Source organism: Rhinopithecus roxellana, chromosome 11 (genome assembly GCF_007565055.1).
Source record: "Rhinopithecus roxellana isolate Shanxi Qingling chromosome 11, ASM756505v1, whole genome shotgun sequence".
NCBI classification, from domain to species: Eukaryota; Metazoa; Chordata; class Mammalia; order Primates; family Cercopithecidae; genus Rhinopithecus; species Rhinopithecus roxellana.
Genome location: NC_044559.1, coordinates 133,194,930 through 133,217,496, shown reverse-complemented (window position 1 = coordinate 133,217,496; position 22,567 = coordinate 133,194,930). Strand labels below are relative to the sequence as shown.

General features: G+C 38.8%; 1 protein-coding gene across 4 annotated transcripts in view; it reads right to left on the bottom strand.

Annotated features, from left to right (window-relative positions):
* MICU1 (mitochondrial calcium uptake 1) overlaps positions 1–22,567 on the bottom strand; it is a 265,058-nt gene that overhangs the window by 122,837 nt on the left and 119,654 nt on the right. For all 4 annotated transcript variants that reach the window (XM_010373066.2, XM_010373068.2, XM_030940185.1 and 1 more), the window contains one exon: positions 20,153–20,267. In XM_010373066.2, coding sequence (XP_010371368.1) covers positions 20,153–20,267 — 115 coding nt within the window. The remainder of the gene's footprint in view (positions 1–20,152; positions 20,268–22,567) is intronic.

The following is a 22,567-nucleotide window of genomic DNA, read 5'->3' as shown; positions in this document are numbered from 1 at the left end:
GTTTTGGAAGTTGAAGAATGTTGGTATTTTTTTAGTATGTAAAGCTGTCTTTAGTCCTTGCCTAAATGCCTTGTGTTTGCAGGGAGGGACCAAATAGTGGGAAAGGAAGAAACTACTTTGAGGAGGACAATACTCATTTACACACAGGACTTAAGATGCACTTTTAAAATATATCATTATTTTTTATGCCTCCTCCCCTCCATTAGACTGCAGCTGCTCTACATATATACATGTATGTGTATGTATGTATATGTATGTATGCATATATTACTTGCTGAACAAGATGTAGGTGAAAGAACCAAGAGAAAAACAAATCAGTTTTATTCCAAAACTTTCCCTTTAGACACATTATTTTGATGTCAAGTAGGGCATAATGCTAGGAAAAATATTAGGAAGGAACAGTGAGAAGAGAGAAATACAGATGTATCTTTGGTACCTCAGCAAAAAAGTTTGCGCTGTAGATGTGAATTAGCTCAATGGAAGAAGAGGCTGATACCACCGGTGGAGCTTTGGAGGGTTCCCCTTTCTAACAAGACCACATTGTCACCCACAAAGTTCCCATTGTTCCATAGACTCCTGGATGTTTCCTGCCTCCTGTCCTTGTAATTAGAGTTATGGGGGTCCTTTCCAGGATGCATTCTAGCTTGTCTGACCCAACTAAGCACACTTTTCTGCTCAATGGCAAGAGGATGGGGGTTGGACAATTTTGCTGCTTTTCTGCCTGTGAGTTCCCCTCTAGACCTTATTTTAGATTGTGTTTACACTGCATAGTACCAATGGTATGTGTGTCCATGTGCCCTTTGCACAACAAAGGGGAAAAAGTAATTTTGTTGGATGAAGAATTGCCTAGGAGGCAGCGAGTTTAATCTCCTTTGACATTTCACCAAGGACCCGTTTTTTCCCCTCAATTTGTCTTGGTCGAGATCTGAGGGCTTCCTCCTATTAGTGGGAAGAGCCCAAAGGAAGCCTGTGTTTTTCACTGACGTTCCACCACTGGAAACCCTAAGGAGCCAAGCACCAAACAGAATTATGAACCAGGACAGTCCCATAAAAGGCCACAGGATTTCCTGGTCCGTTTACCATAGAACAAGAAGACTGATGACCCTGTCTGTGAGACCAGTGTGGTCAAGACAAAACAATGCTCAATGCCTTAAACAGTTCCATCTCTGGGTGCTGAGACAAGTTGGATGATTCACCTCTTGTGCAATAAGCCCCAACAGATAATTTGTTATTCTCCTAAGTCTGTAAACCAATTTCTTTTCATTAGAATCAAACACAGTTAAATATTACTTTACACATAGCCTAGAGTTGAAAAGAAACTATTTAAGAAAACATTGCAGTGACTCCTTCTGTGGAAAAATAATTACCTTTTAATTTACCTGCTTCATATATCTGGATTTGGGGCCATTGTTTTTCTTAAAAGGAGGTACTCAAAATCCTCTCTGGCATGGATTCATACTCACCCAGCTTAAAAGCAACTCTGTGACAGACAAGTGAGCACAGAAAGACTAACATTAATTATGTAATTGTCTAGGGGCCTTAGAGAGTTAATGTAATTTGAGTCAGGTGTGGTCACTCACACCTGTAATTTCAGCACTTTGGGAGGTTGACACAGGTGGATCACTTGAGGCCAGGAGTTCGAGAGTTAATGTAACTAATCTGGTCCTATATAACAGATTAGACATCCAAAGTATTTGGCCCATGGAGGTACTCTAGGTACATACATACATTCAAGTGTAACTCTAAATCGCTATGTTTCTTCATTATAAGAATCCAACATTCTTTCCTTTCTTTTTTTAAATTTCTGCATACTGAGATACTAGTAAAATGAACTTTTGGAATTCTACAGTACCATAAACACAGGCATGACTAAAAGATAGGCTTTGCAAACACTAAAAAATAATTAACTTTATGAGGCGTTAAAAAAAGATAAAGTTTAAAAAACCATTAGAGAAGCTTAATAAACTATGCTTACCCCACCCCCAAACATCCTTAACTAGTATTGTGAATGAGCAGTAATTAGAGTAGTTATTCTTTTCACTGTGCTTAAGTGAAAAAAGAAAAACAGCATAGTAAATTCCAGTGCCCGCCAGTATATGATTTTTCTTAAAAGGAATGGTGGTAAGACTAGCAGACAGGTCCTTGTAGTCCACTGTAAATAAAGACTTCGGCTTTACTCTGAGACAGACTGGAGGTCTTTAGGGGATTTTTGGGCAGTGGAATAATCTTATTTAAATTTAACAAGATCATTCTAGGTGCTGTATTGCAAGTAGACTAGAAAAGCAAGGGGGAAAAAGTGGTAACCAATCAGGAGGGTACTGAAATAATTCAAGAGAGATATGAGAATGTCTTGGACATGGTAGTAGTAGTGAGTGTAGTGAAAAATTGTGGGGATTACTTCATGGAAGAATTGACAATTTTGCTGACAGATTCGAAATACAATTATTAAGATTATTTTTAAAATGTACATGGGCTGGGCACCGTGGCTCACGCCTGTAATCCCAGCACTTTGGGAGGCTAAGGCGGATGGATCACCTGAGGTCAGGAGTTTGAGACCAGCCTGACCACCATGGTGAAACCCTGTCTCTAATAAAAATACAAAAATTAGCTGGGTGTGGTGGCGTATCCTTGTAATCCCACCTAGTCAGGAGGCTGAGGCCGGGAGGCGGAGGCTACAGAGAGCAGATCACACCACTGCACTCCAGCCTGGGTGACAGGGCAAGACTCTGTCTCAAAATAAATAAAATAAAATAAAATAGAACAAAATAAAATGAAATAAAATGTATATGGGCCAGGCGTGGTAGCTCATGCCTGTAATCCCAACACTTTGGGAGGCTGAGGAGGGCATATCACTTGAGGTCAGGAGTTTGAGACCAGTCTGGCCAACATGGTGAAGCCCCATCTCTACTAAAAATACAAAAATTAGCCAAGCATGGGGGTGCATGCCTGTAATCCCAGCTACTTGGGAGGCTGAGGCAGGAGAATCATTTGAACCCAGGAGGCAGAGGTTGCAGTGAGCCAAAATTGTGCCATTGCACTCCAGCCTGCTTACCCCAACCCCAAACATCCTTAACTAGTATTGTGAAATAGCAGTAATTAGCAAAACTCCATTTCAAAAAATAATAAGATGTATATGTATGCATGTACATGTGTATACACACACACACACACACACACACACACACACACACACTTTTCCTCCACTTTCCAAAACAGAATAATAGGTATGTTTTGAGTCATCAATATATTATGAATGTTTTTCTATGCTAATAAATCTCTGCAGTACATACATTAAGAACTATATAAAATGTCATTGTATAGATTTATTATAACTGGTTTAGCCATTGTTTGATATTTGAGTTCTTTCTAGTTTAGTTTTATGTGTGTATTTTTAAAAATTATTTTACTAGAGGCCGGGCGCGGTGGCTCAAGCCTGTAATCCCAGCACTTTGGGAGGCCGAGACGGGCGGATCACGAGGTCAGGAGATCGAGACCATCCTGGCTAACACGGTGAAACCCCGTCTCTACTAAAAATACAAAAACTAGCCGGGCGAGGTGGCGGGCGCCTGTAGTCCCAGCTACTCGGGAGGCTGAGGCAGGAGAATGGCGTAAACCCGGGAGGCGGAGCTTGCAGTGAGCTGAGATCTGGCCACTGCACTCCAGTCCGGGCGACAGAGCGAGACTCCGCCTCAAAAAAAAAAAAAAAAAAAAAAAAAAAAATTATTTTACTTTATGTTATTATAATTTTATTGAGACAAGGTATCACTCTGTCACCAGGCTGGAGTGCAGTGGCACAATCACAGCTTATTAAAGCCTTGACCTCCTGGGCTCAGGTGATTCTCCCACCTCAGCCTCCTGAGTAGCTAGGGCTACAGGTGCCCACCACCACGCCCGACTAATTTGTGTATTTTTTTGTAGAAACAAGGTTTCGCCGTGTTGCCCAGGCTGGTCTTGAACTACTGAGTTCAAGCGTTCTGCGTGCCTTGGTCTCCTGAAGTGCTAGGATTACAGGTGTGAGTCACCATGCCTGGCCTGAGTTCTTTCTAGTTTATTTTTTGACCATCAGCATCATTATACATGTGATTATTTTATTAGCTTAAACATGTAGAAAAGGAATTGCTGGACCAAAATTTGAAAGTGTCTGGTAAACACTGTCAAGACTCTGAAAAGGTTTTGCAAATAATTTATGCTCTCACCAATACTACATAGTCAATTAAATTTAAGGGTCAATTCTAATAGTTAATCCTGGCATACAAATGGTTTTGGGAACACTATGAATTTGGTAGTGACATGAGAGGAGGAAAACTGCCTCTTCAAAGAGGTAATCAACCCTAATCTTTACTTCAGTTTCTTGGAGTTCTTTAGACCTCTGGGAGTGGTCTAAGCTTAGGAAAGACTTTACCTCATACAGTTTTGGGGAATGTGCACAACTCTAGGACAATTTAACCTTAGGGCCAACCTGGGGGTAAAGTTGCCTAAGACATAAGATAGAGCCAGAATGCTGGCACTTCGCATAGCTCTTAGACAAGCCCATGCCCTGGGATCTTCTGGTCCATAGTAAAAGGGTAGCCAGGCTCCACTAAAATAGGAGGGAGGCAGTTAAACTGCCGTTTGTGGCAGACTTCCACAGACAATCTAGTCAGGCGACCCATGTTTCTACTTGAGTAAATTCTGAACATAAAGAAAAAACACTTAGGAATGTATACTCTCCAAACAGACTTAAAATTCATATTGAACTCAGTCTTGGCTGGTGTTTGAAAATCCTAAGACAATGAAATTACACGGGATGGTTACTATGAGTTTATTATCATTACATATTATCTCTGCAATGGCTAAGAAGAGCCCTTTATTCATTATCAGTGTGATCTGTTTATTTAATGGCAATCGGCAGGTTTTCCTAAATAATATGAAATACTACATGCTAAGAACCCAAAAATAAAATAATAAAAAAAAGAACAACAACAACAAAAGGGTTTTAAACTTTCATAAGAAGATTGTGAGACTTCTTGAATTCCTCCAGCAAGGCTCCAGCTGTACAGGCATTTATTCCTTCCAACAACTGTTTTTCTTTCATTTACATTTTTTCCAAAAACTACACTTCAGGCAAGAGAAAGAAATCAAGGGTATCCAGTTAGGAAAAGAAGAAGTCAAATTGTCCCTGTTTGCAGATGACATGATTGTATATTTAGAAAACCCCATCGTCTCAGCCCAAAATCTCCTTAAGCTGATAAGCAACTTCAGCAAAGTCTCAGGATACAAAATTAATGTGCAAAAATCACAAGCATTCTTATACACCAGCAACAGACAAGCAGAGAGCCAAATCAGGAATGAACTTCCATTCACAATTGCTTCAAAGAGAATAAAATACCTAGGAATCCAGCTTACAAGGGATGTAAAGGACCTCTTCAAGGAGAACTACAAACCACTGCTCAGTGAAATCAAAGAGGACACAAACAAATGGAAGAACATACCATGCTCATGGATAGGAAGAATCAATATCGTGAAAATGGCCATACTCCCCAAGGTTATTTATAGATTCAATGCCATCCCCATCAAGCTACCAATGACTTTCTTCACGGAATTGGAAAAAAACGGCTTTAAAGTTCATATGGAACCAAAAAAGAGCCCGCATTGCCAAGACAATCCTAAGTCAAAAGGACAAAGCTGGAGGCGTCACGCTACCTGACTTCAAACTATACTACAAGGCTACAGTAACCAAAACAGCATGGTACTGGTACCAAAACAGAGATATAGACCAATGGAACAGAACAGAGTCCTCAGAAATAATACCGCACATCTACAGCCATCTGATCTTTGACAAACCTGAGAGAAACAAGAAATGGGGAAAGGATTCCCTATTTAATAAATGGTGCTGGGAAAATTGGCTAGCCATAAGTAGAAAGCTGAAACTGGATCCTTTCCTTACCCCTTATACGAAGATTAATTCAAGATGGATTAGAGACTTAAATGTTAGACCTAATACCATAAAAACCCTAGAAGAAAATCTAGGTAGTACCATTCAGGACATAGGCATGGGCAAGGACTTCATGTCTAAAACACCAAAAGCAACGGCAGCAAAAGCCATAATTGACAAATGGGATCTAATTAAACTAAAGAGCTTTTGCACAGCAAAAGAAACTACCATCAGAGTGAACAGGCAACCTACAGAATGGGAGAAAATTTTTGCAACCTACTCATCTGACAAAGGGCTAATATCCAGAATCTACAAAGAACTCAAACAAATATACGAGAAAAAAACAAACAACCCCATCAAAAAGTGGGGAAAGGATATGAACAGACATTTCTCAAAAGAAGATATTCATACAGCCAACAGACACATGAAAAAATGCTCATCATCACTGGCCATCAGAGAAATGCAAATCAAAACCACAATGAGATACCATCTCACACCAGTTAGAATGGCAATCATTAAGAAGTCAGGAAACAACAGGTGTTGGAGAGGATGTGGAGAAATAGGAACACTTTTACACTGTTGGTGGGATTGTAAACTAGTTCAACCATTATGGAAAACAGTATGGCAATTCCTCAAGGATCTAGAACTAGATGTACCATATGACCCAGCCATCCCACTACTGGGTATATACCCAAAGGATTATAAATTAGTCTACTACAAAGACACATGTACACGTATGTTTATTGCGGCACTATTCACAATAGCAAAGACTTGGAATCAACCCAAATGTCCATCTGTGACAGACTGGATTAAGAAAATGTGGCACATATACACCATGGAATACTATGCAGCCATAAAAAAGGATGAGTTTGCGTCCTTTGTAGGGACATGGATGCAGCTGGAAACCATCATTCTTAGCAAACTATCACAAGAACAGAAAACCAAACACCGCATGTTCTCACTCATAGGTGGGAACTGAACAATGAGATCACTTGGACTCGGGAAGGGGAACATCACACACTGGGGCCTATCATGGGGAGGGGGGAGGGGGGAGGAGGGAGGGATTGCATTGGGGAGTTATACATGATATAAATGATGAATTGATGGGTGCTGACGAGTTGATGGGTGCAGCACACCAACATGGCATAAGTATACATATGTAACAAACCTGCACGTTATGCACATGTACCCTAGAACTTAAAGTATAATAAAAAAAAAAAAAAAAAAAAAAAAAAGAAAAAAAAAATAAATAAATAAATATACACTTCAAAAAAAAAAAAATAAAAAATAAAAAAAAAAATAAATAAATAAAAAAACCATGTTTAATTTCACATCTAAAGAAAAGAAATAGCTGATGTTTCTAGTTCACAGTATATAGCCTATCTTTGAGCTTTATCTCAGCCTCAATTATCAGGTGACTTTCAGAGAACTGCCAGAAATAGTCTTTTATTTAAACTGGTTTTCCTTACACTGTTATTTGACAATTGTGTTACAGAAAGATTATTCAATACCAGCAATGTCAAAAAGCTTGGATTTCCCAAGAGTTCCTGGGTGAGAGATTCTAGAAGGCAAGCCAGTGCTTTTCTACTTTAGGAATATATTTTCTTCAAATTCATGTTACTATTTTATGCCCAAATTACATATGTCTGCATAATAGACCCCATCCCTAACTTCAGAGATCTTAAAAAAAAAAAAAATCATCTGCTTGAATTTCATTTCATTTTATGTGGTTTTTTATTCCATACCATGTGCTCAATAACAGCCAAAGTGACGGCTTATGCCAACATGCAATTTATTGCATAGATGCTTAGAACTAGCTACTTTAGGCTGGGTGCAGTGGTTCATGCCTATAATCCCAGGACTTTGAGAGCACAAGGCAGGTGGATCACCTGAAGACAGGAGTTCGAGACTAGCATAGCCAACATGCTGAAACCCGGTCTCTACTAAAAGTACAAAAATTAGCTGAGCGTGGTGGCAGGCACCTGTAATTTCAGCTACTTGGAAGCTGAGGCAGGAGAATCACTTGAACCTGGGAGGCGGAGGTTATTGCACCATTGTACTCCAGCCTGGGCAACAAGAGTGAAACGGTCTCAAAAAAAAAAAAAAAAAGACAACTAGCTACTGTGATAAAGAAATTAGATTTTTGTTACTTAACCTATGCTAATTTGAAGGACACTCTTAACATGTGAGTAAGTTTGGCATTCACCCAAAAAACTGTTTTTCAATTCAGTGTTCAAACAGAAAAATTTAGATAGTCTAATTTTCTAGCTTTTATCACATATACATACATAGAGAATAACTAGTCCCTTAAGACATTTAAAAATACTAAGCAGGATGCTGAGAATGCCTGGAGCAACATAAAATTATGGTAAATTATGGTATTCACACTAAGTCATCATTTGGAATTTTTTTTTTTTTTTTTAGACAAGGTCCTGCTCTGTCACCCAGGTTACAGTGCAGTGGTGTGATCTCAGCTCACTGCAACCTCTGTCTCCTGGGCTCAAGCGATCCTCCCACCTCAGCCTCACAATTAGCTGGAACCACAGGCACATGCTACCACAGCAGGCTTATTTATTTATTTATTATTATTATTTTTTGAGTTGGAGTTTTGCTCTGTCACCTAGGCTGGAGTGCAGTGGCACGATCTCGGTTCACTGCAACTGCTGCCTCCAGGGTTCAAGCAATTCTTCTGCCTCAGCCTCCTGAGCAGCTGGGATTATACAGGCACGTGCCACCACGCCTGGCTAATTCCTTTTTTTTTCTTTTTGTTTTTCAAGACAGAGTCTCGTTCTGACACCAAGGCTGGAGTGCGATGGCACGATCTTGGCTCACTGCAACCTCTGCCTCCCGGGTTCAAGTGATTCTCCTGCCTCAGCCTCCAGAGTAGCTGGGATTACAGGCATGCACCACCACAATCGGCTAATGTTTGTATGTTTAGTAGAGACAGGGTTTCATTATGTTGGCCAGGCTGGTCTTGAACTCCTGACCTCAAGTGATCAGCCTGCCTTGGCCTCCCAAAGTGCTGGGATTACAGACGTGGGCCACCATGCCTGACCATCCAGCTAAATTTTGTATTTTTTGTAGAGACTGGGTTTCACCATGTTAGCCAGGCTGGCCTCAAACTCTTGACCTCAGGTGATCCACCCACCCTGGCCTCCCAAAGTGCTGTGGGATTACAGGTGTGAGCCATTGTGCCTGGCCTAAGTTTTGTATTTTTAAAAGAGACAGAGTTTTACTATGTTGCCAAGCCTGGTCTCGATCTCTTGGGTTCAAGTGATCTACCTGCTTTGGACTCTCAAAGTGCTGGGATTAAAGGAGTGAGCCACTGTGCCTGGCCAGAAAAATTCTCAGATATTTATTTAGCCAACAAATATATATGGAATGCCAGACAATGTGATTTATCAATATCTTCTCCAAAATAGCCAGTAATCAGGCAAACCATTCAATGACAACCACTATTTCCTGCCTTGATTCCCTTTGTGTACCCTTTAAATTTCCCAACAAAACAAATAAGGGTTTGTTTTTTTATTTTTTGAGATGGAGTCTCACTCTGTTGCCCAGGTTGGAGCGCAGCAGTGCCATCTCGGCTCACTGCTACTTCCACCTCCTGGGTTCAAGGAATTCTCCTGCCTCAGCCTCCTGAGTAGCTGGGATTACAGGCATATGCCACTGTGCCCGGCTAATTTTTGTATATTTAGTAGAGACGGTGTTTCACCATGTTGGCCAGGCTGGTCTTGAACTCCTGACCTCGTGATCCACCCACCTCGGCCTCCCAAAGTGCTGGCATTACAGGCGTGAGCTACCATGCCCAGCCCAAATAAGCATCTTTATAAGTTGTTCCAGGAACAGGTAAGCAACACCATGATAAGACGTAAGCATAATCAAACACTGTTAAGCTGAGGGTTAAATGAAAGGTCCAGCTATACAGATGGATGAATACATTTGATTCCAGTCTCGCTTCTAAGAGGCAGACAATGTGAAAAAGGGGGGCTCACAGACCAGAAGCAAACATCATCTTTAAACATCATCAATTATTGAAGGCTAAATTTCTTCAGAGCCATCCCAACCATCAGTAGAAGAGAAACAGGACAGAGCAGAGGCTGAGGAAGATACGATAAGTGAGAAGAGTTCTAAGGAACTGGGATGAGGGCAAGTCTCCACAGTTTGCTCTAGGGTAATGAAGGGGAGACTACAGCAGAAAGGCCCACTGAGGTCCACTTGACACTGTAATCAATGGTATAGTGATAGATGGGTGCATGGGTCTCCTTTCTACCTAGAAGGAACTCAGAGAAGCCACATCTTAAATATGCTTTCATTCAAATATTTTTAGAATTACTACTAGCTAAACACAATATCAGGTACTCTGGAAATACAAAGCCATATGACATAGTTCCCACTTCAAGATACTATTTAGTGATGTCCTATCCACTGCCTAAGTTTTCTTCTTACTTAGAGATTCTTTTGAATTAACAAGGACTTTCATGTAAATATTTCAGGTAGCTGTTATGGGACACCATCATTCATTCATGATTTAATGTGAACACTGCTTTTAAATTATGACAAAAAATAAAATCCTAGTTGAGATATCCTAGGAGAAGGATAATTTTGATTGTACAAATCAGATGAGGAGAAGGAATACGTTTACATGTTAGGTCAGTTTCTAGAAGGCAGAGGATTCAGCCTGTTTTGAAGTTTTACTACCATCTACTTTCTCCCACTGATAAATGAGGCCTGAGAAAGAAGGAAGCCTGGGCCGGGCACGGTGGCTCACACCTGTAATCCCAGCACTTTGGGAGGCCGAGGTGGGCGGATCACCTGAGGTCAGGAGTTCAAGACCAGCCTGGCCAACATGGTGAAACCCCATCTCTACTAAAAGTACAAAAATTAGCTGGGCGTGGTGACGTGTGCCTGTAGTCCCAGCTACTCGGGAGGCTGAGGCAGGAGAATGGCTTGAACCCGGGAGGCGGAGCGTGCAGTGAGCTGAGATAGTGCCATTGCACTCCAGCCTGGGTGACAGAACAAGACTCTATCAAAAAAAAAAGAAAGAAAGAAGGAAGCCTTCGGATTTACTCCCTGCTTTCCGATTAGGCTTTCCTGTCTGAAAGCCTAAGGAGCATAGAAGGAGAACTAAGGGCAAACCTCCTCTCTTCTGTATCTCCCATCTGATCCTCAGATACCACAAGGAATTGATTCCATGGAAAAGCCACAGAAAGCTTTACAGGGCGACATATGCTATTCAAGAGAGGACAAAATTTATGTGACATAATTCTGGTGGCAGTATCAGCCCATATAGCATACTCCTGACTACCTCGTTCCATACTCCTTTCTTTTTAGAGCATAGCCCCATCTTGACTATTTGTATTAAAAGGTAGGGCTCCAGAGATCACGTGGCCCTAACCATATTTCCATAACATTTTAAATGAATATTAGAATTTTATTACATTATGAGAATATTATTTTCAAAACAATGAGGCTGGACTGATTCAAATAAAACACAAGTATGAAAGGTTAATAAGGAGAACCTCAAGGGTAAAAAATTATAAAATCTCCCTCAAGATACAGTCAAAATACATTTAGATCTTATTTTTGTTATAAGCCACAATTTGCTTCTTTGCCCTCTCTGTTCTCTGCTTAGCCTTGAACAAATCACAGGCAATTATTCCCAAGGGATAAATTTCCTTTTTCAGATTAAAAAATATTTAAATATTCTAGTATAGTCACAAGCAGATATGAGAAATTAAACACAATTGCCACTTCTTTCTTGCTTGAATGAATTCAACATCATCTATAAATGATATATTTCAAAGCATTATTTTAATGTTTTGACAGAAGCTGCATTATTATAACACCAATGAATTAACCACAAAAACAGGTTATGCCAGAGAAGGAAGTTATTGGTAAATAACACACTGTGATACTTTTGGCCTTACAACATGCAAATGAGCATTTCAGAAATTCTAAGCACCTCCATAGGCTAAAATAATACTGAAAAATATTAGCCTTTCACCTTCTTATTCTTCATAACATCAATTTAGCAATGGCAGATAATTTCCAGACATAGAAATTATGAAGATAATAGCTAAACCAAATTTTCTATGTAACTTCCCCAACTCTGTTGTCCCAGTAAGAAGGATTTATAACTGCTTTATACCTGTTGATACATCTCAGCTGTTAGGCCTTGCCCATATTTTTCAATATATCACTTGACCTGAAAAACTTATTTTCCATCTAAAACTTTTACAACATTTTCATTAGATAGAATGGCACTGATCAACACCACACTTTCCAAGTCACATACACTTTGTGATCTGCTCTTGACTTCAGTATGGCAAGAGAAATAAGATAATATACAACCTCACTTGAATGCTTTGTAGTATCTCAAAAGGCTTGTATATTTGTTAGAAAGATGCATCATAATGAGGATGTGGCTTAATTTTCAGTAAATCAAATCTGGCTATTGTGAAAACACTTAATTCAATTTCTCCACTGACTCTCTGAAATCTAAAGAGATAATCCAAATGAGAATACAATGAATTATGCCAGATTTTCATTAGGTCTGCCTCCAAACTTTAAAGCCCTGGGTACCAAACATTTTTGCTTTGATTTTTCTGGTAGGTTTTCAAAGATTAATAGTAAAGTAAACAGTAAGGAAGTTGCTTAATGATAAACTACTGTATACATATATGTGTATGTATATATGTGTGTGTATATATATATATATATATTTTTTTTTTTTTTTTTTTGAGACGGACTCTTGCTTTGTTGCCCAGGCTGGGGTGCAGTGTCGTGATCTCAGCTCACTGCCGGATCACTAACCTCAGCCTCCCAGGTTCAAGTGATTCTTGTTCCTCAGCTCCCAAATAGCTGGGATTACAGGCACTCACCACCATACCCAGGTAATGTTTGTATTTTTAGTAGAGACAAGGTTTCACCACGTTGGCCAGGCTGGTCTCCAATTCCTGACCTCAAGTGACCTTCCCACCTCGGCCTCCCAAAGTGCTGGGATTACAAGCATGAGCCACTGTGCCCAATTATAAATGTTTTATTATTGCCTCCCCATCAAGCTATCTAGAATTGTTTTCATGTTATTAGCCCACAGGGTTAATAACTTTAGATCGAATGTATATGAAGACAAAGAACACACAAAGATATTTCATAATTGTCAATGGCCAAGGGCCAAATTCTAAGTTATATTACCATTACCTAGTGAATCTTAGCATTAGTAAGAATGATCCAAGTCAATAAATAATATTTAGCATTCCAAAGAAATTCTGATTACCCTTCTCCATATCTAGTTATACAGAAAAATCTCTGACTTCTGCGTAGAAAATTCAAGACCATCAGCTAATGTTCCAGTTGGTTAGTGCAGAGAAGTTACTAATAATCATGCTTGTTTATTCCCACTCAATTTTTTTTTTTTTTTTTTTTTTTTTTTGAGACGGAGTCTTGCTCTGCCACCCAGGCTGGAGTGCAGTGGCCGGATCTCAGCTCACTGCAAGCTCCGCCTCCCGGGTTTACGCCATTCTCCTGCCTCAGCCTCCCGAGTAGCTGGGACTACAGGCGCCCACCTTGTCGCCCGGCTAGTTTTTTGTATTTTTAAGTAGAGACAGGGTTTCACCGTATTAGCCAGGATGGTCTTGATCTCCTGACCTCGTGATCCGCCCGTATCGGCCTCCCAAAGTGCTGGGATTACAGGCTTGAGCCACCGCGCCCGGCCTCCCACTCAATTCTTATTAACCTACCTTAAGGATCAGCAGTCCTTGGAAATTATTTAATAATAATTGTTAACAGTCTCTTCATCTTGCCTAGAATGAATCTGAATTCATTTTATTAATGAGTAGTTATCTAGTAAATACTTAACATTCTATTTAATATGGATGCTACGGCTCATGCTGAAAATTCAAGTTAATCCATCAAAGCTGATCAGAGAGCTAGGGTTTAAAGCAATAGAATGTATGAGTTAGGAGTAAAGAGGGGATACAAATATATGAATTCTGAATTATCATAAGAAACCAAGCTTGTTTGGGAATAGATTAATTAAAATACACATTTTCCTCATTTCACTGGTACTGGCTACAGACTGAAGACATCAATAGCTATAAGGACTATTCTAAATTTAGGATATCAACAGCAAAGTAGAGTCTTAAGTTTGCTAAAGTTTTTTTTTAAAAAAAAATGAAAAAAACAACATATGTTTGCTCTGTTACCTTGCCACCATGCTTAATATAGACATGTCTGTAGTGAATATCATTACAAATTTATAATCAGTCTTGCAGCTTATATTCTAAATTGGAAAATGGACAATAAACAGTATAAAAAAATAAATTATATGGAATGTTAAATAGTGATATGTGCCAAGGAGAAAAAATAAAGAAAGAGGTTTAAGAGATGTGTGTTGTATGAGTGAAATGGGATAAAAGGTGTTTAAACATGTAGGTTCGCCAAGGAAGGCCCATTACCCGAATCACATACAGAGAAAGTAAGAAATTCATGCCACTGCTTATTGTAAGCACAAGATATTTCCGCCAGATTGATTGTTATTCTATGTGTCCCAGAAACTCTTATTTAGAAAAACCAAACTTCCGAAAAGTTTAAATAAGAAGAATTAACTCTAATGGAAGAAATTATATTGCCTAACATGCTTTCTTTAGAAAATCAGCTTTCTTAATTTTATTTTTAGTCGAGAAAAAAACCCAGATGATTTCCTATATGTAGTTCTTGACTTTTATTTTAGACAACATAGTAGTTTATAAGCTACTTTGAGGATTTAAGTTTTAATCCATTAGGGCACAGTGTTCATATTCCTCAAAATGATGGCGATTTCTTGAACACCTGTGAGTCCATTAACTTTGTTTTGTTGTTGTTGTTGTTGAGTCAGTCTCGCTCTATCCCCCAGGCTGGAATGCAGTGGCACAATCTCAGCTCACTGCAACCTCCGCCTCCCAGGTTTAAGCAATTTTCCTGCCTCAGCCCCCCAAGTAGCTGGGACTACAGGTATGTACCACCATGCTCGGCTAATTTTTGTATTTTTTAGTGGAGATGGGGTTTCACCATGTAGGCCAGGCTGGTCTCCAACTCCTGACCTCAGATGATCCACCCACCTCAGCCTCCCAAAGTGCTGAGATTACACGCATGAGCCACCGCGCCCAGCCTGAGTCCATTAACTTTGAAAGAAAACAGCTCCTCAGAAATATGGTGGTCCCACAGCAACTGGCTGATGCCCTTTGCACTGTTCTAGCTGGTTTTCTGTGGCCCTGCTATCCACCAGAGTAACAGATGAATGCATATGCTAATGTACTTTCCCTATTCCCAAGCCACTGCCTGGCAAAGCTTTTCCTTAGGGCACTGGGTGCCCTCTCACAGATGACTTAGGAACCATTTAGTGTATTTAGATTGTAATGATCCCTTGTTACCCACAAGAAAGGAGATTCACTGAGTGCCTCATTTCCTGTCACCCTAGCGGCAATCTGAACATGGGAAAGAACTGATCTCAGGGTCATTTCCCGTATTTCTCCCCGTCTTGTTATAATATATAAAGTAGACAATACAGTGTGCAAAACTCAGATTGCAAGAATGCTTGAACTGCCCACTATCTACAGGAGAGTTTATGACCAGCCTTTCTGTAGTCCAGCCTTAGAGAAAGAAGCAGCACTAAAGTTATAGCTTAACACTGCTGAATATGTGACCACAGCAGTAATGTCAAGTGACAGGAGCCCAGATGCTGGGGTTGGCCTGGGTTCAAATCCTAAACTGTCTCCTTACTCACTGTGGGTCTAGGGACAGGTTCTTTAACTCTCTGTATGCCTCAATTTCCTCATTTGTAAAATGAAAGTAACAATAGTATAAACATTACAGGGTTGATGTGAGGAAAATATGTCACTGGAGTCTCAGAGGGAGAGGAAGGGAGATCATAGAAAAAGTATTTGAAGAAACGTATAAAGGCACAGGTATAAAAAGCTCAAACAAAGACAAGAAACATGAAGAAAACTGCATCAAGGCACATCATAATTAAAAAGAACATGTGCCAAAAATAAACAAGTGGTTCTCACACAGGGATGATTTTTCCCCACCCCCAGCACATAGGCGACATTTAGCAGTATCTGGAGACAGTTTTGCTTGTCATAGCTGGGGCAGGGTGTAGGCTGTGCTACTGGCATCCAGCAAGTAGAGGTCAGGAATGTTGCTAAATATCCTAAAGTGAACTGGACAGCCCTCACAATAATGAATTATCCTGTCCAAAATATCAACAGTGCTAAGACTGAGAAATCCTAAAGGCATGTTATAATCAAATGTTTAAAACCAGTGGTAAAATCAGGCAAGAGAAAAAAATAAAAGGCATCCAAATAGGAAAATAAGAAGTCACATTATCTCTTTGCTGACAATATGATTCTATACCTAGAAAACCCAAAATACTCTGCCAAAAGGCTCTTAGACCTGAAAAATGACTTTACTAAAGTTTCAGGATACAAAATCAATGTACAAAAATCAGGTTGAAACCCCATCTCTACTAAAAAATACAAAAATTAGCCAAGCACGGTGGTACATACCTGTAGTCCCAGCTACTTGGGGGGCTGAGGCAGGAAAATTGCTTAAACCTGGGAGGCGGAGGTTGCAGTGAGCTGAGATTGTGCCACTGCACTCCAGCCTGGGGGATAGAGCTATGATTCTAGACATCAGCTTTGGGGCAAAATTTATGAGTTATTCCCCAAAAGCAATTTCAACAAAGGCAAAAATTGACAAGTGAGACCTAATTAAACTAAAGAGTCTCTGCATAGCAAAAAAAACCATCGACAAAGTAAACAAACTACAGAATGGGGGAAAATATTCACAAACTATGCATCTGACAATGGTCTAATATCCAGAATCTATAAGGAGCTTAAATAACTCAACAAGCAAAAAAACTAATAACCCTAATAAAAGTGGGCAAAGGACATACATGAATAGATCCTTCTCAAAAGAAGACACATAAGCAGCCAACAAACATGAAAAAATGCTCAATATCACTAATCATCAGAGAAATGCAAATCAAAACTACAATGAGATGTCATCTCACACCAGTCAGAATGGCTATTATTATTATTATTATTGAGATGGAGTCTTGCACTGTCTCCCAGGCTAGAGTACAGTGGAGTGTAATCTCGGCTCACTGCAACCTCCACCTCCCGGGTTCAAGCGATTCTCCTGCCTTAGCCTCCTGAGTAGCTGGGATTACAGGCACCCGCCACCACATCTGGCTAATTTTTGTATTTTTTTTTTCAGTAGAGATGGGGTTTCACCATTTTGGCCAGGCTGGTCTTGAACTCCCGACCTCAAGTGATCTGCCCACATTGGCCTCCCAAAGTGCTGGGATTACAGGCGTGAGCTACCATGCCCGGCCCAGAATGGTTATTATTAAAAACACAAAAGCTAAGAGATGCTGATGAGGTTCCAGAGAAAAGGGAATCCTTATACACTGTTGGTGGGAATGTAAATTAGTTCAGCCACTGTGGAAACCAGTTTGGCAATTTCTCGAAGACATAAAAACAGAACTACCATTCGACTGAGCAATCCCATTACTGGATATATATCCAAAGGAAAATAAATCGTTCTACCAAAAAGACACATGCACTTGTACGTTCATCACAGATTTATTCATAATAGCAAAGACCTGTTATAGGTCTCAACCTATAATAGGAATCAACCTAGGTGCCCATCAGTGGTGGACTGGATAGAGAAAATGTGGTACACAACACTATGGAATACTACATAGTCATGAACCAGAATGAAATAATGTCCTTTGCAGCTACATGGATGTAGCCAGAGGCCATTATCCTAAGTGAATTAACACAGAAACAGAAAACCAAATACTGCACACTCTCATTTATAAGTGAGAGCTAAACACTGGGTACACGTGGACAGAAAGATGAGAACAACTGACACTAGGGACTACTACAGAGGGTAGAGTGGGAGGGGGACAAGGGCTGAAAACCTACCTATTGGGTACTATGCTCACTATCTAGGAGATGAGATCATTCACACCCAAACCTCAGCATCACCCAGTATCATGTAACAAGCTTGCACATGTACTCTCTGAATCTAAAATAAAAGTTGAAATTATAAAAACAAAAAAGCAAAAAAAAAAAAAAAAAAAAACAGTGATAAAGAGAGTCTTAAAATCATACCCTGATTCTATTTTCTTCATTCCTGACAAATACAGAAAGTAACTTACCCAGTAAGTACTTTATTGTAAATCACTCACCACATTCAAACTAGGAGTTGAGCACCATGAAGTAAATGTCCTGGGAATGGCAGAGCTACTTGGAGGAGTTTCTAGAACCCAAGGGTCATTGTGACTTTTTAAAAACATGCTTTTAAGCGGTTAAGGGAGCTACACGATGTACCAGGTACTCTGAAGGTTTTGTTCTGTGTTCCTTCTGACATTTGGAAAGATATGAAGGTAACAGGACTAAGCAGTGGATACAAGTTCAAAGCTTATTTCAGTTCAACAAATATTTGCTAGAACTACTTACAAGTACACATTACATACCAATACAGGTCTCTTCATTTAATGCTGTAGTCTTTCTGCTACATCATGCCTATTTGCTGTATAATAAATTCTGTTCAAAGTCACAAAAATGTTTTAAAGATTCCCACCAATTTATTTTTTTTTAAAATATAAGGTTTATGGATCTTTAAAAATCAGACACAAAGTAACATGTTTTGACAGAATAAAAAAATAAAAACCAAGACAGATTTCCACTAAATACTAGGCACTAAACTATTAATAGCTACTTTATATTCATGATGTCATCATTCTCAAATAATTTGGGTTTGATATTATTATCCTCTTCATTTTACAGACAAAACAGAAAAACAAATCAATTGTCTTCCCCTGAATCACAAGCTAAGAAATGGTGGGGCTAGGATCTGAACTAGAGATGCTTTTGAAAGCACATTATGATCTTAAGTTGTATGTTGCTGGAGTCATTTTGGATTTTCATAACAAATCAGTGTGTGTTTTCATTGCCAGGTTACTGCTCCACCATATGAATTTATTCAGACATTTTGGTGTCCCAAAGTCAGCTGTGGCAAGGCATATATATATATATATATATATTTCCTTGTCAATCCTTGCACAGAGGAGTAAGAATGAAAGTGGTCACAGTCATGGCAGGACATGTATATGCCACTTATTAAAAACTATCTTCTAGTAGCTTTATGTTTACAGATGGCTGGCTTGGAGAACGTGAAAAAGAGATGGTTATTTTTGTTTGGTATGTCCCAGACCAAAAAAAAAAAATTGAAAATCACTTCTTTCAAACATACAAATCTGAACTCTGGTTCACCTTAGGTAGATTTTAATAGACTACACATGGAGAGCTATGAACACATTTTGTTTAGTTTTTCCGAATGGTTAAAAAAGTCACACCAAAAAGAAATAAAATTAAAAATCAGAGTAGCATACTAATCAACAAAGCCATTGATAGTTTTAAAAAACCAGGAACTCCTCAGTCCTCTAAGTGAGTCAAAATTGAGTTTTGTGTCTTCAGAAGTATTCCTCCAAGGTTAAAAAACGAATATTCAACTCAATTAGGTCAACCAAGCCAATTTCTTTTTTAGCAGAGGAAATGATAGATCAAAATATGTTTTATTGGAGAAGCAGTAAGTTAAGGAAGGATATAGTAGTAGGCAATACATGACTCACCTTGACAGAATACAGAGTTACACACAATTAAAGGTAGATGTCACTTCTTAGTTTTTTTGCTGCTGTTGTTTTTGAGACAGGGTCTCACTCTGTCCCCCAGGCTGGAGTGTGGTGGCATGATCTCAGCTCACTGCAACCTCTGCCTCCCAGGCTCAGGTTATCCTCCCACCTCAGCTTCCTGAGTAGCTAGGACTACAGGTATGCTTTTGCAGAGATGGGGTTTCACCATGTTGCCCAGGCTGGTCTTGAACTCCTGAGTTCAAGTGATCTGCCCACTTTGATCTCCCAAAGTTCTGGAATTACAAGTGTGAGCCACTGTGCCTGGTCATTTTGTTTTGTTTTTAACTTTACTTTGATACTTTAGTTTTTTCTTTTTTCTGACTCTCTCAGGTGGTTCTATACACAAGTTATAGTAAATTAAAAACAAATGAAATTTTATGTAACTTATAATTCATTAACTCTACCAATATGTCTTGTTTTATAAACATATAAACAATTATGTTTATAGTCCTGTATCCGCTCTACAAATGGAAAAAGAAAACATTTATACTTACTGGAAAGAACAGTTGTAAGGAAAATGTAGTCTGAAAAGGATATGAGCCCACATTCTCCAAGGGTGTAAAATATACTGCCTTCATCAGCAAATTTTTCTCGTTCCTGGGAAATTTTCTATAAAATGTATGGGTTCCAACAAAAGACAAAAATATATAAGTGAATTAGAATATAAATAGTAAGAGATGAATCACCATTTATCTGACAGTTTTATGCTATTTACCATAAGCATTTCTCTGATGGCCATTCAAAATCAATGGATCCTTTACAGTTTTCAAGATGATGAAAATTTCAAGACAAAAATTATGTTTTCATTTTAACACTGGTTCAATATGAACATTAGAAAATAATTTCAACGTTAGAAGCCTCTGCCATTGCACATATACAGGCCCACTTCAGAACAGGTTTTGTTTCTTAGTTTGAAAAACAATCCACCTTCTTCTACAGAGGTATAAGTGGAATAAACAAATAAACAAACAAACACATGAAAAAACTAAAAGGAAATCAGTTTTGTCCAAGAAAAACTAGACTGATAGTGATAACAAAGAAGTGAGCAACTATTTCCGAGGCCTATACAAATGCTCAGAAAACCAATTTCTGAAGTATGAATTTTACTTTATAACCCCAAGAATCTTAGCTTCAGAATACACAACAGTATGCGGAGTGAACAGCGTCTCTGAAATACAATGCCAAATCAGTTGTGCACACTTTTGGCACGATTTAATCATACCTACTGTTACTTTAATGGAGGCTCCTAAATTTCAGCTATTTGATGAAACTGTCTCCTACAACTTGGTTTTTACTCTAAATATATATTTCTTTTCTTTAATCTATAAATCTCACAAAGAAAGTTAGTTCTCAGCTGTGGTAACTGTCCGCCTGGCAAGTGGTCTCTTCCTGGGTGTTTAAATAAACTTACTCTGTTTTCTGAATTCTTAGCCAAAGCATAAACTTACTTGTGACATTGAATATATTTTCAAAAACTGAAAAGGATCCACCAAAAAGTTAGACTTGAAACTAATTTCCACAAGTTCTAGACCACCAAAAATATTTAAGGAATTATTCTGAGTATAAAAAAATAGATTTAAAAAACCCAAACCAATAAAGCACAATCAAAGTAATAATGTCATGCAAGCATAAAGTAAGAGGCAGCATTGCAGGCATAACTTCAAGAGGAGTATCATGAAAACTAAACCAACAAGCACCATCACACCAGCATCCAGTTACACAGCTATCCAATGGGTTACCTCTGTCTAGTGGAGATCCCATCATAAACCACAAAGGAAAGAAAACTGGTTAACCAACTGAAAATGCAAGTACCACACGAATCATCATGAAGTCAGTTTGCATGATCTTCTCAATAAACTCATTCAAAATAGCCTCTACTAGATTTACTTGTTCATAAGAGACAGTAGCTATGGCCAGGATAAAGTCCATAGGTGAACACCAATAACACAGTACTAGGTTTTGATGGCACTTCTACTTAGGAGAACTTTGCTGACTTCTTTTGCGGCTGACAGAAGGCATAGTCCTGTTTGATAGCATTTAGAGATTACTTATTTCGGTTGACAACAAAAATGAGCATAGTCCAGTATGTTCTTATTAAGGTCAGATCTCATACCACACTTGATGTTCTACCAAGAGACTGAACAGAAATTTCAGACAAAAAAAAGCTACTGGATGAGAACTAGAACAGCAAAGTCTTCCACCAGGAAGTTAGTATTTAAATTTCTCAAAATAAAAGAAAAAAATAGTTGCACTTTTTACGTTACCCAAGGTACTGCAAAGGCAAAATATGTGAACAGGAAAAAATACACAAAATGAGAATAGGTCCCCAAAGGCTGACCATTACCAGCCATAACAATATATGTGTATAGAAGCTAACACTTAATAATAATGATGTAATAAGCTTATGGGGAAATTGCTATAATTAAAATAAATAACATGGTGGAAGCCACAGGTTGAGAAACAGACAAAAGTCTAAGGATAGAGTGAAATGAGGAAGCTAAGCCAAAGAAGCATACCTAACATTACTTTTCTAACAATCATCTGGGCCATGCTGATGCTGAGAAGGTAACACAAGGACAAATCTAATTTTGTTGGTAACAAAATTTAAGTTTGATATAACTTCAAACTCACAGAAAGGTTGAAAGATTAGTATGAAGTACTATTATATATTTTTTACCAATTCACCAACAGTTTACATATTACACAATTTGCCTTGTATTTTTTCAGTGTGCCACTTTGAAAGTAAATTGAAGACATCATGTCCCTTTATACTTAAGTACCTCAGCATAGATTTCCTAGGAACAAAGACATTCTCTAATGTTCACAATCCCAAACGTTGAAATCCCCAAAGATCAAAATTTCTAAAGCCTAAAATCCCCAAAATGTAATTCTGATACATAATTTATAGC